Genomic DNA, 13367 nt, shown 5'->3' with positions numbered 1-13367 from the left:
AGAGCTGAAGCTTTAAAGAGAGGCAGGTTCGGGCTATAGGTCCAGGATACAGATAGTGCGGTCGATCCATCCCGTACAGCGGTCCGTATGTTTACGGATGCACAGGAGGACAAAAAAAAAAAAAAATAAAAAATAAAAAAAAAAAGGAAAAAAAAAGAAAGAAGAAGATTAAGACGTGCATTGGCCTTATCGAAGATAGCTGGAATGCACCTCCCGATGACTGGCAGACAGTTGATAGCAGCGGAGGATAGTTACTAGTACTTCTACTCCGTACATACTACTACATTATAGTAATTGATAACCACAGAGTGGGGTCAAAGATCCCGCTATTAGACGCAGACTGCAATAATCCTGGAGGCTGGGTCAATGAATAAATTCCATTATTTGGCGAGATGGCAATGGAACGAGGACTGCAAGGACGACCCAGTCCGTCCAGTAGGCCATCCATGAATTTGACGCTCTGATCAAATCCTAGTAGGTTCTTGTCAGAATGAGAGAAAATTATGGTAAACAAGGAAGACAAGCCCATCTGATTATGATCTTGGAAAGGCTAACCTGAATCCAAGATTGGTAAATGTAGAATATAGTAGATTATGATTACTACAGCATTACTCGGTGGTTTTCCATCTCTTTTTTTTCTTTTTTTCTTTTTTTTTTTCCCCTTAGGGATGACGGGAGGAGGGGCCGACAGCAAGAACCAAGATTACCCCCAGTCGCAGCCAATGTGTGGATGAGACAACCTACTTCATCCACAAAACATGCAAACTAATGCTACCAGCGCGCTTGTGAAGCTCCGCTAGTACCGCATCGTCCTCTTAGTAGAGTGCATCGTTAAATAACAATGGTCCATGCACGAAGAACCATCGGCATGCAGGAGAAGCAGCGCCCCCGCTGACTTGAATCAACCGTCAGATAGTAGCCTTGCATTCGACATCTTGTTCTCCGGTCCAGTCCTTTTAAAGTTTCACCTGTCCCCCCAAACGGATGGTGCAGGTGCGGGTGCAGATGCAGAAGATTGACGTTTGAACGATTGGATAGTCTGATCGTGTTGAAGATGAACCAAAGGAAAAAGAAAGACAAAAAGAAGAAGGAGAAGAGGAAGAAGGAAAAGAAAGAAGGAAAGATCGTCTTGTGACGGAAACAGATTCGCACAAGCTTCACTTAAAAATAATCATCATGCTAATCATAATCGTAATAATACTCCGTAATAATGACAATAGTAATAATAATAATAGACTTTGGCAGACCAGGATAGATGGGTCATATCAAATTCCAGAACCGCCTGTCATGAAGGTGACCTTCATCAACGGACGCGGTAAAGTTTCATACCCCATAATAACTAGGTTTAGTATGGCGGATGTATAATGTTGACTCAGAAGTCTCGGTGACTTTCTGGCAAAGCGGAATGTCCTTTTGGCCCCACATCTCAGGTACCCGGCGCGCTTGTAACTCTGTACCGAGTAACTTGAAATCTGGTACGGTACGGACAGTCCACTGTCATAGGTACATACGTACAGTACCCGCGGATACTAGTAGTTACCTGGCTCTCGGTACTCCCTACCGTCGTTCAATTTCCTTCCTTCTTCCATTTACACTTATTTGCGAGAGTCAAAATTATGCAATCGAGTTCAACCAACTAATTATTATTTTAAGTCGACGCACAGATTGATATCAGTACTGTGTACTCTAGTATAATAATACTAGCACCTACAGAGCAACATCTGCATTAGCCTGTTGATCATCTTCCACTTTCATTGGGGCGACCATGAGATTATCTATGATTATCGTGTTATAATCACGCGGGTTATTACTCTTTCATAATACAACCTCTATTGATTTGATCTGATTTTAATTTTCTTTTTCCCTCTCTGTCTTCCTTCCTCTAGCCTGTCTTTCTTTCTCCTTTCCAAATCTTTCTAGCGTCTCTGCTCTAGCATGTTCGAGGCAACACCCGTTCATGCACGGGAACTCGCCCAGATTGGTTTGGCCTCCATCCTGCATGCATTCATCCTTATAACAACCTATCATAAATACTATTGATGGCACAAATAATTTTTACCTGTTCCTCCGTCGCGTACTTGCTCGCTTAATTACATGTCGGCCAATAATGCACCTCTGACTTCAATTTGGGACAACCTCGCCCAATCGCTATGCGCATCAGACTTCGCCCCTGTTCTGAAAGGGTAGGTTCATACCGGAAATCCGAACCCCACCCCTCCTCATGGCGTGTCATGCTAAATATCATTGCGATGTTCTTGCAGATCCCTCCTCCGGTCTCCGGTGCCGTGCGCTCTCACGTACTTCTCGACCGAGCTAGGTCATACCTATATGGACAAGAGGCCTATCCGGTACATTTGGGCCACTCACAGCCTATGAAATATGTATTTGACTCTTGACGGCTCTAGACTTCGCTCGAGAGCAAATCCTTTCTAAGAGTTACTTCTATTGCTTGTACTAGTCCACGGCTTCCCTACTCCATAACCAGCCCATCTGAGAGTGGCAGATGGCCCAATGAATGGATGGAATATCTACATATTACACAAGCATAGCTTGTAGCCACATATTGCGGCTTGATTAGCTTAACGGAACGCATCTCTGCCCTGTCTTTTCGCCCCTTTGTCACCTTCTTTCTATTCTGATTTTTTCAGGTATACACCTTGATTTCGCGAAGTAGCCACCCGGTTTTCACCTTTCCAAGAGTAAAAGGCCGCTTCCGGTTAACTTTTGGAGGCTGACTTATTTAGCTCTCCTTCGGAAAGGCTACAAGGCACATGGTCGTTTGTACTCGCTTGAGTTAGTACTCGTCAATGCTATCTTTCAAGATTATGGCTCCCAGATGAGATGGATCGAGACTGAGGCCAAGGGATCAAGAAAGAACAGGCATGCAATAGAAGGAGAAATTGACAAAGCCTGTACCTGCAGGGTAGAACTGTGACAGATTACAGGGTGTTTGGCGACATCTGTCATGCTGAGTAGTGGCCGCCTTTACGTATCACTACCACACCACCATGGTGAAATGCGTGCAAAAGGGTCAGAATTACCCCAGCAAATCAATGAAGCTTATTGCAAGAGACCTTGCCCTGTCGCTGTCGCTCTGATAGAAGCTCTTTGGCTCTATCCAGTCCTTCAACGGGATGCCTCTTCAACATGTTGAGAGAGCTGGAAGTGCATGGTGGTGTAAGGAACAATAGTTAGGAAGAGGTTATGAATGATTCAATAGTGAATAAGAAATTGGGAAAAGATCTTGAGAGAACCCCCTCCAGTCAAATTAGAAGCGTATGGAGGCAGTCCGAGAATGGCACTCCCTTGATTCTTTGAATTCTTTTTTTCTTTTTCCTCATGAATATTTTCTTGGCGCCCGCGGGAAAAAAAAACGTGGACGTTGTTTGACGGTGACTTCGACTTGACTTTGGGTTCAACTCGAATTATTCCATTTCTCTCACTCTCTTTCCCCCTCATCGCTTCGCCGTCCTTCGCCCTCATTTTCTCTCTCTTCACCTACACGACCTCCCATCGCCGACTACCTACTACCACGTCACACAAACACCCTCTGCCTTCTCTAGCGCATCCGCCTACTAGCTTCAATAACCGGCGCGCGTCGTCCGTGTCGTCATGTCCCCTCATGACTACGCGGACCGTCGGTCAGAATCCGTAACAGATGCGGTAACCGCGATGAACCTGGAGCCCGACAGAGCCACAGATACTCCCGCTCTTAACGGCGGAAGCACCTCATTGAAGGATGATACCAATGGCGTGTCCCGCTCGCCCTCCGCTCAGAATATGGACGTTGCAGTAAAATCACGCTCCTCTTCCCAAACTCCTGTCAAAAAAGAAGAAGAGACAAGTAATACTGCAGATATGGAGGAGAAAGTCGGGGGCGACATCACTGTCAAACAAGAACCTGGACAGCCGCCTAAACTGACTCGCAGCTCCTCCCAGAAGGTTGTTGCGCGGCCACCACAACTATTCTCGCACCTCCGAGATAGTACGGCGGAGGCTCGGGTGTCCTTTGAGCTGATGGACAGTTGCACTTATGCAAACAAGTACATGGGATATACTGAGCATGCGATGGAATGTGATTGTGCTGAAGAATGGGGTAAGTCACGGCCTTTTTCTTCTACCTTTCTGTACAAATGCGCGTCATCAGTATCGAGCGTCAGCGGCAATATACTAAGCATGCCAATTTCTTTGTACGCCCTTGGTTACTTCCCCTAGGCCTTATCTCGCTATGTCTTGGATTTATATTCTCGTTATGATTTCCTTATTTTCGCAGCATGATTGTTAACTTGATTCTACTTTAACGCGAACCAGAACCTGCCCTCTCAAAAAATCTGGCATGTGGAGAAGATTCCGACTGTATCAACCGGGCGACCAAGATTGAATGTGTGGGCGATTGTGGATGCGGACCGGATTGTCAAAATCAGAGATTCCAACGAAAGGAGTATGCCCAGGTAGCCGTGATCAAAACGGAAAAGAAAGGGTTCGGTCTGCGTGCCGAGGCCGATTTGCGACCGCACCAGTTTATCTACGAGTATGTAGGCGAAGTTATCAACGAAGGCCAGTTCCGGCGCCGCATGAGGCAGTATGACGAGGAGGGGATCAAGCATTTCTATTTTATGTCCCTCAGCAAAGGTGAATTTGTTGATGCGACAAAGAGGGGTAATCTAGGCCGGTTCTGTAACCACTCGTGCAATCCAAACTGCTATGTCGACAAATGGGTAGTTGGGGAGAAGCTCCGCATGGGCATATTTGCTGAACGAGACATTCAGGCCGGGGAGGAATTAGTTTTTAATTACAATGTCGATCGTTACGGAGCTGATCCTCAACCTTGCTATTGCGGCGAACCGAATTGTACAGGCTTCATTGGTGGGAGAACCCAAACAGAACGTGCCACGAAGTTGTCGAATGCCACCATTGAAGCCCTGGGGATCGAGGATGCAGATGGCTGGGATACGGCGGTGGCGAAGCGGCCACGCAAGAAGAAGATGGGCGAGGATGACGAAGAGTATGTGGATAGTGTCCAGCCGAAGTCTTTGGAGGAAAATGGCGTCACCAAGGTTATGGCGGCTTTGATGCAGTGTCAGGAGAAGTGGATCGCGGTGAAGCTTTTGGGGCGAATCCAACGCTGTGATGACGAGCGTGTTCGCAATCGTGTGGTGAAAATGCATGGGTACCAGATCCTCAATTCGCAGCTCACCATGTGGAAGGACGATTTCAATGTTGTGCTGCAGATTTTGGATATCCTGGATAAGTTTCCGCGCCTCACACGAAATAAGATTATTGATTCGAAAATAGAGGTTACTATCCAGCCGCTGACGAGCTGTGGTGACGAGCGTGTCGAGAAGAGGGCGGCTACACTTCTGCAAGTCTGGTCGACCCTGGAGGTAGGTTATCGGATTCCACGCATGAAACGAGACCCGAATGCTACCGCACAAGCTGTCAATCAATTTGAACGCCGGGAGACTATTCGGGATCAACGACGGCGGTCAAAGTCCCGCAGTCGGTCAAGGTCGCGGTCAATTGAGGCCCCCCGGGGGCCTGCAGCTCAAACTCGAGGGGTGTACGGACAAAGAAACCCTCATCATCACGGCCCAAGGTCCTTTCGTCGTCAGTTCAACCCACTTCCAACAGGATGGTTCGCCGCTGAATCGAATGGCCGGACATACTATTACTCGGCGCGTGGGGATACCACATGGACCAGACCAACTAAGCCAGCGCCTCAGCCTCCTCCACCTCCAAAAGAGTCGAGAGACAAAGCACTGCAGGACATTATCGATGGCATCATGAATGCCAAGGAGAACACGCCTAAGGAGAAAAGCGGTACGCCTGGCACGCCGCAAGTATCTAAACCAATTCCCGTTAAGAAGGAGGGACAGGAGAAATGGAGAGGTTACAGTGAAGATAAACAAAAAAAGGTTTATGAGAATACGGTGAGTACCAATTTATATATAACACATGAACGAGAGGGCTAACCTTACATCAGTTGTTCCCGCACATAAAGTATGTAGTGGATAAATTCAAGCATAAGCTTCCAAAGGAGGACTTGAAACGTTACGCCAAGGATGTAAGTCCCATTGTCTAAACTATACGATGCATACATATTAATACAACCTACGCATAGGTGGCGAAAAAACTGGTCAACTCTGACTTCAAGAATAACCGAGTTGAGGACCCTACGAAGATCAGTGAAAAGCAGCAGAAGAAAGTCAAAAAGTACTGCAAGGAATTTTTCGACAAAGCCGTCCTAAAGCATCGAGCTTACGAACAACGGAAATACGAAAAGCAAGCGAAGGGAATGGACTCGAAGGTCGAAACGCCTCAGGCTCCAAGTGACGATGAGGCGCTAGATGTGAAGATGTCCGATGATGAGGAAGACAAAGCTGATGAGAAAGACACTCCCATGACTGCAGAAGAAACCCAGGGAGGTACAAAACGAAAGAGAGAGGGAGGCATTGCAGAGGATTCCAACTTGGGCGAGTACATTTCATCCTCGAAGAGACAAAGATCCTCAACGCCGCCGCCACTGCCTCCAATCAGTCCTGGAGACGACCCGCAAAACATGGATAATGCAAAGAAAATCCTAAGAGATGATATTGATAGTAGGAGTGAAAACAACGAGTTCACTCCACCACCTCCCCCTCCCCCTCCACCAGACGATGAAATGCCTAGTGAATCCCCAGAAACGGACCACGCCATAGATCAATCACCATCTAGAGCTGAGTATATTACGGATATGAACAAGCTCAAATCATCTCAACCTGAGATCGAAGGGAAGGTATGATAACGGGAATATCGAGCTACCCCCTTTAAAAAAGCAACTTAATATTTTTATCAGCATTTTGGGCTGGTGTTCAAGGAGTTTGATCCGGCAGATCATTTATGTTAGGCTCGGGTCTAGCAGGTTCTAATACTTTGTCCGTACTTCTTTAAACATGCTTCGCATTATTTCCCTCCCTGCCTACTCACCCTCTATTTTTCATTTTTGCTTTTTCATTTCTTCTTTCTTTCTATACTCCAAAAGGCTCTTTTTGCCTTTGCCCTTTGACTTATGTACCCTTTCAATACCCCTCATACTCACTACTGCTGTCGCATACTTTTTAACAAGATGCCAGCAAGAAGGAGCGTACTGGAACACAGGAAGCAAATCGAGTATTTAAACCTGTACAATTAGTCGACTTCAGATTCGTTTGTGCGTTCTATTCTGATGGTAGTCGGAATAGTATATGTTGGGTTGGGTTTTGGTAGACGGACATCTCTACCAATCATATAACCAGGCTCCAAACCCCTTATATAAGATACCACTTCCCTGGGTACAGGACACTTTCTATATTGACTATGGCTGAGGTACCGGGTACTATTCTAGGTCATTACCAGGTCGTTATTGACCGTATCCTATTCAATATGTAATCAAGGATTAGAGACAAGGTGAAGGAGCATCTGGCTTTGTAAACATGTATGCGCACAAGGCATACACATTTATACGCGGCAATTCTGAATGAATATATCCTAAATAATAACACCGCCCATGACGACAGCCTAGTAGAAGCTCTCCACAATGCTCTCCTTGTTGGTACTGCCCATGCCGACACCGCGAGGGCCCATCTCTCCTAAGCGGAACACGCTTTCAATGACACTCAACTCTGTTGCCGTCGTATCCAGGCCCGTTACGGCCAACCAGTCGTTGACAACCATACCAGCGCCGACAACAGCACTACCACGATTCACACTACCAGCGACAAGAGGCACCTGGAGGAGAGAGGAGAGCTCGTCCTGATCACGGATGGAGGTCTTGGGGTGCACGATACCACCTTGGTTGGAGAGAGCCATGTATGAGCCCGTCAGGACGTTATCAGCAATAGTTTGTCGGAAGACTTCGACACCGAGGACGTCGGCGATACTGGTAAAAATTGTCAACACTTTCATTCCATGCCATATAGTAATCAAGAAGCAATGGTGGTGGTGGGGGTAGTACATTTCTTCTGTTTCTCGCTCCAGATCCGGATGTATCAAGGCGACATGGTCGTTGCAGCAGATGACGTTTCCCAGAGCTGATAGACGCTCTTCTATCCGTTGAATCTTGACCGAGTCTGGGAGCGTATTCCGGAGATGCTGCAGTTCCTGATCTGTGGTGGTTGTGGGGACCAGAAGGCCCTTACGGTTACTGTTCGATGTGTGAGTTTCATGGTGCTATGGCATGAGGGCCAGAGCAAATATCTAGTGGACTTTAAGACATACCCCGCTGTTAGACGCCCAACAATCCTAGTACCAGCAATAGTAGCGTGACAAATGGGGATGACATCTTGGAGTTCGGCCTCGAATACACTGCGGAAGTCAGTTCACTATTCTACGGGGCCTGCATCCAACCGCACACACCTGTAAAAGTTCTCCGAGGCTCCGATAGCGACAACGGCATATGAATTGGTGAGACGAGCGAAGACGCCAACCCTGCATAGTGAATCTCACAGTTAACGCTTGTTCCTAGTCATTCATGCTTCTTTCTTTTTCTTTCGTTTTCTTTTTCCTTCCCCCACCCCTTTTTTTTCATTCTCTCTGTTCTTCATCCACTTCGCATTCAAAGACTTGGCAACATATTCCACTCACTCGTTGGAGTTCTCAAACTGTGCGCGAACCGCCATAATTCAAAAATTTCGATCGTGTCCAAGCGACAATTTCAATTTAAAAATTCAAGGATTACTCGTAGTAGGAAGAGGCAGGATATATTCTCGAAGAACAAAGCGAGAAGCAAGGTGGGAGAAGCTGTCAGGTGGGGTGGGTGATAAAGAGGCAGAAACTGTCGTTAGATGGTCGTGACAGAGAACAGGGAATGCGCGAAGATGAACAGCACCCGTGACAAAGTTCTGGTAGGGGCAATTGACGGTTAACAGTCAACTAATATAAGAATTAAAGTGTCCGAGAGATTTTGCGAAGCAACGCAAAAAAAGAATCAATGCAAAGGAAAAGCAGCCTCAAATCCCACCACCCCACCCGCGGGACTAGACCCAATCGGGGCGGAGTCACGGCGAAGAGTCATGGAAGGAGTCATCATTATTCATTCTGATGCTGGGTGGGTCTGCTTTTTCACTCTCGTCAGATTTTCATCCTTCAATCCACCCTCTTCCTTTTTGTTTATTTGTCTTAGTTATTTATTTAGTTTGGCTAAGGATTTTCAATCGATCAAATTAAATTAACGAGTTCTGTCCTTGGGTGTAAAATACATCCGATTCTTTTTGCACTTATATTGATACAAAGATTGCAAACAGGGTATGCATGATACCATCATCCACTATAAATACTATCTTGAACTATTACATCAAGTCCACGCTCCAATCTTCTCAAGAATCAGGGGGATAAAATCAACAAAAGAAGAAGAGGCAACGAGAGAGAACTACCACCCAACCAGCACATAACTCCCGACATGAACCAGCATTACTGTTTTAAGAGTAGACCGTAGCTCCGTATATCAAACCCTAACAGATTCAAAGAATATAGCATGTCCGCGAAATTGGACAAAAGACAACAGAACATTATTAAGAGAAAACGAACAGAAGGTCCTATCGTCCATGTGTGACTCTCTAATATGGAGGGCGAGGACCAGGAGGTGGCGGAGCTGTAGGCGGCGGTGGCGCCGGATAATACAAACTCTGTGGATGATGACCTGCCAAATAATTAGGTAGTGGAGGCCGTTGGAAGTTAGACCCCGGAGGAGGAGGAAGCTGTGGAGGACCACCCCTGCTCGCGAATGGATCTGGGAGACCAAGTTGCTCACTGATGGGCGGAATTTGCTGCCCGGCAGGGAGGAGCCGACGGGGCTGTTGCCGTTGGGGTGTGGGGGGAGGCAGCACAAAAGATCGAGGATCTGTCGGCCCGTGAGCCACCTGTGAAGGCTGCGGGAGGAGAGCTCTGTGCGCCGAAAGTCGCGGTGTGGTTTGGGATATGGTAGGACGAGGGAGCTCAGCGGCTGCCACATCAGCCAATGCGAATAAGGCTGTCGGGCGCGTATCAGGGAATGCAGGCTTGCGCTGTGTCTCCACACTAGCTTTCTGGCGCACCTCAACGATACCAGTCGCCTCTAGTAAGAGGTCTATGATTTCTCGGGCAGAAAAGCCAGCAAACGGTCCGGCTTCCCTCATCTCCTTCATCTGCGGGTCGATATCATCGCCTAACTTAGCACGCTGGACGAAATCATCCCAGCCATACCTAGCACGGTCGTAGGAAGCAGCACCAGCGGGATTCCGTACAAAGGAAGAATTAAAACCCCTCACGACTTCTTTTGCAGGTGGAATAACACGCTCAGGCTCGGTTTCAGAGCCATCAGTCTGGGACCATATTAGCCTATTGCATTTGCATAACGATCCTGAATACAAAAGCTGGCATACTTCAGTGTGCTCATCATCCTCTGCAGCACGTCGGCCCTCCACAAATGCCATATATTCTCCCTGACTTGCAAAGAAATGTTCCTCTTTGATATACCGAGCTGAGGCCTGTAACCGTTTGTCATCAACAGCAGCTCCAAAAAAGCAAAGTATCAAATGAAGTGTCAGACTTACTCGAAATCTTTCTTCGATTGCTTCTCTATTAGCAGCGAAAAGCCTATTTTCTTGCTCAACTCGGAGCTCATATTCATGGCGGAAAACCTCCAACCTCTTGTCGAGCCTCGTCTTTAGGAGTGAGTTAATTTCTTCATACTCAGGTACAATTTTGTGAGCGTTCTTATCGCGGGAAAGCTTTTTCTGAGACTGTGAAGCTAAAACAGCCAAAGCCAATCGTTGGGCAGCTGCAACCTTCCTAAATGCTTTGTCCAGTTCCCGTTGTCGATCCCGGAGCTTTTGGGTGGCTGCACTAGGGGAAGGAGAACGGTCGTGTTCAACATCACTTGATCGATCATATTGGCGCCCAGTGCGCCCACCACGAGCAGCACGAGCAGCGCCACGACCTCGTTTGCTTGAGCCGGAGCGTGCAGCAGCTCTGCTACGCCCACCGCGGCCTCGTCCTCGACTACGCCCGCCACGAACTGCCTTCCCAATTATGGGTTCTGTGGTATGCTCTGGGGTTGATTCTTCAATATCTTCTGTGATTTGACGGGATTCATCGCCAACTTTAGATTCTTCCGCTTCATCGTCGGGGGAGCGCGACACATTTTTGATAACGGCACTGCCCTGTAAAGGCTGTTCTGCCGTATGATCGAGCTCCCCATCCTCGAGTTTCAGTTTTTGGTGAGGAAGATCAAGAATACTAGTAAACTCCGTAGTTCCTTTGTTTTCTGGCTCCGAAGATCTGCGCTTTCGAGAACCAGATGAACAGGAAGTCTTCGCAGGACTAGGCATACCCTCGACCTCCTGGATGTTCATATCATCAGTTTCATGATTGTACTCCTGGTGCGTGGAGTCCGTCGGTAATTCCCCTACAGTTTGGGACGATTCCATGGATACATGCGGATCTTGATCGTCTTCTGTTTGTTTAAATGCTTCGACAGTTTCTGGAATAATGTCTTCCGGGGACGGATGCCTCATATCGGTGGTTACGTTAGAGTTCACACTACTTTGAGTAGTGTCAGGTGCAGCATCCGCAGCTTGTCGGCTTCTATTCCTAGTCCTACTACTAGGAGTAACCCCCTTGGAGGGGCTTGCTTCAAAGTGTTTGGTAATGGCTGCTTCAGCGGAGGCGTTCTCGTTAACAGATATGTTGACGTGGGACCGTAGTCTAGCAGACTGTCTCGTACTTCTTGGAGTTTCCTCGACTACCGGACCTCGTCTGACCCTCTTAGACCGCGGGGTTTCAGGCACATTCAAGGTTGTTCCGTCAAACTGACTTGGTGCGGCCGCGGGTGGCGCAACTGCAGCAGGGGCTGCAGCCCGGGTTCGAGAAGCCCGGGTCTCGCGAGCAGCATTCGATGGGCTATTCGTACCATTGCTTGCTGCATTGTTCAATGCATTTCTTGCAGCGCTGTTGGCTCGAGCAGCACGGGTACTGAGCGTGATTATACGCGACAAAGGACGATTATTACTACTCTTGTTATGCATTGTGTTGTTTGAGCTGTTCTTGTTGTTATCAGTTTGGTTTGCCCGCGCATCTTGACTTGCACGTAGACTCCGTGTCACGCGGATATGAGCAGTATCACCAACCGTAGAGTCTATTTAGCAATTAGTACCTACGAAAGATGATAGCAGTGCTCTGTAATACTTACTGGGCGTCTTTGGGGGGGCTCCTACGCCTGTTGCGCTGCCGGTGGGCCCTGCAGCTGACCCTTTGGTGGAGTCAAGTTTACGTTTGATGCCCGCCATCGCAATTCTGTGTTTTCGGGTGTCAGCAAGGGCGTGCTCACAAGAAGAATTGCTGAGAAGGTCTAAGTGTTAGCTGAGGAGGTGGAGCTTTAACACGAAATAGCTCCTTGGAAGGCTCCAACAAAAAGCTAGTAAAAAAGGAACAGGGAAAAAGAGAAGGGGAGGACGGAGAGAGATCAACATCAATCAGGCCAACATCTTGACAAGAAGGTTCAGTCAGAAACAAGAGGTGTGAAATGTAGCCAGCTGAAAGGTAACGCACGTATACTAGAGGATAAGAACATATGAGGGAGGAGGGGGATCAAGAACAGATAGCAATTCGAGGTCATCACGACAATAAGGGCGTCATCATACAAGGGTAAAGCAGAGCGATAAAAACCGATCAAGAGCGTGAAAAGCTTGAGCGGACACGATGAGCAAATGGCCAGAAGCACCGAGTGGGTGAATATGTTACAGGCGACAAGAGCACATTTTAATTGAGGAAGAACCGCAGGTGGGAAGATTGGGTGAGTAACATGAGATGAGCGCAAGAGTAGAAAGGCCAATGAAGAATGCTGGCGAAAGCTAACTTACCCAAAGACTAGATGCAACGGCGCATGCGACAGGACGGAGAGGGTTGTTGCAAGTAGTGAAGTAGTAAGTAGTAAGTGGATGAAGTAAAAAGTGGTTCGGCCAAGTGGATCACCGCGAGAAAAGGTAAAGTAGAATTTAGTCGCCGGAAGTAGTAAGTCAAGCAGCAGAACGGGTTGTACGAGGAACCTGGAGAGCTCCGGCAGTACCAGGAATTGAGGGGGAATAGGGTTTACAAGAAGAAAAGAAGAACCGAAGAATGTAATCAGGGTCGAGGGGAGAAAGGGAGACGAGGATATACTAGAGGGGAAAATCAGATCACGAAGGCTGTTTGTACACCAGGTGTGTTGATCTTCATAGGTGGGAACTCGAAACGGCTCGATCGGTGGGGGATGAACAGGAATGGAGAATAAAGAGATGAAGAAGGAAAAGAGGATTTCAGATTCTAGGGGGAAGAAACACGTAGAGAGCCCTCTTTGTGTTAATAAGGGAGAGGGAAAATGAAGCGAAATCAAA

The 13367-nt window shown here is 47.5% G+C and overlaps 3 protein-coding genes across 3 annotated transcripts; 1 reads left to right on the top strand and 2 right to left on the bottom strand.

The window, feature by feature from the left end:
• Positions 1-3612: 3612 nt before the first annotated feature.
• Positions 3613-6781, top strand: set2 (SET and WW domain protein; the record flags this gene model as incomplete). Its single annotated transcript, XM_023236229.1, has 5 exons — positions 3613-4096; positions 4148-4201; positions 4312-5930; positions 5984-6064; positions 6122-6781. 5 exons carry the CDS (start codon positions 3613-3615, stop codon positions 6779-6781), a joined length of 2898 nt encoding a protein of 965 aa, XP_023088748.1.
• Positions 6782-7536: 755 nt separating this feature from the next.
• AO090009000659 (translation initiation factor 6) lies at positions 7537-8636 on the bottom strand (the record flags this gene model as incomplete). Its single annotated transcript, XM_023236222.1, has 4 exons — positions 7537-8161; positions 8236-8322; positions 8374-8445; positions 8602-8636. 4 exons carry the CDS (start codon positions 8634-8636, stop codon positions 7537-7539), a joined length of 819 nt encoding a protein of 272 aa, XP_023088747.1.
• Positions 8637-9572: 936 nt separating this feature from the next.
• Positions 9573-12020, bottom strand: AO090009000658 (uncharacterized protein; the record flags this gene model as incomplete). Its single annotated transcript, XM_023236218.1, has 1 exon — positions 9573-12020. One exon carries the CDS (start codon positions 12018-12020, stop codon positions 9573-9575), a length of 2448 nt encoding a protein of 815 aa, XP_023088746.1.
• Between the last annotated feature and the right edge of the window lie 1347 nt (positions 12021-13367).

Source organism: Aspergillus oryzae, chromosome 1, assembly GCF_000184455.2.
Source record: "Aspergillus oryzae RIB40 DNA, chromosome 1".
Classification (NCBI taxonomy): Eukaryota; Fungi; Ascomycota; class Eurotiomycetes; order Eurotiales; family Aspergillaceae; genus Aspergillus; species Aspergillus oryzae.
Note: the sequence above shows the minus strand (reverse complement) of the source record. Positions and strands in the feature narration are given on the sequence as shown.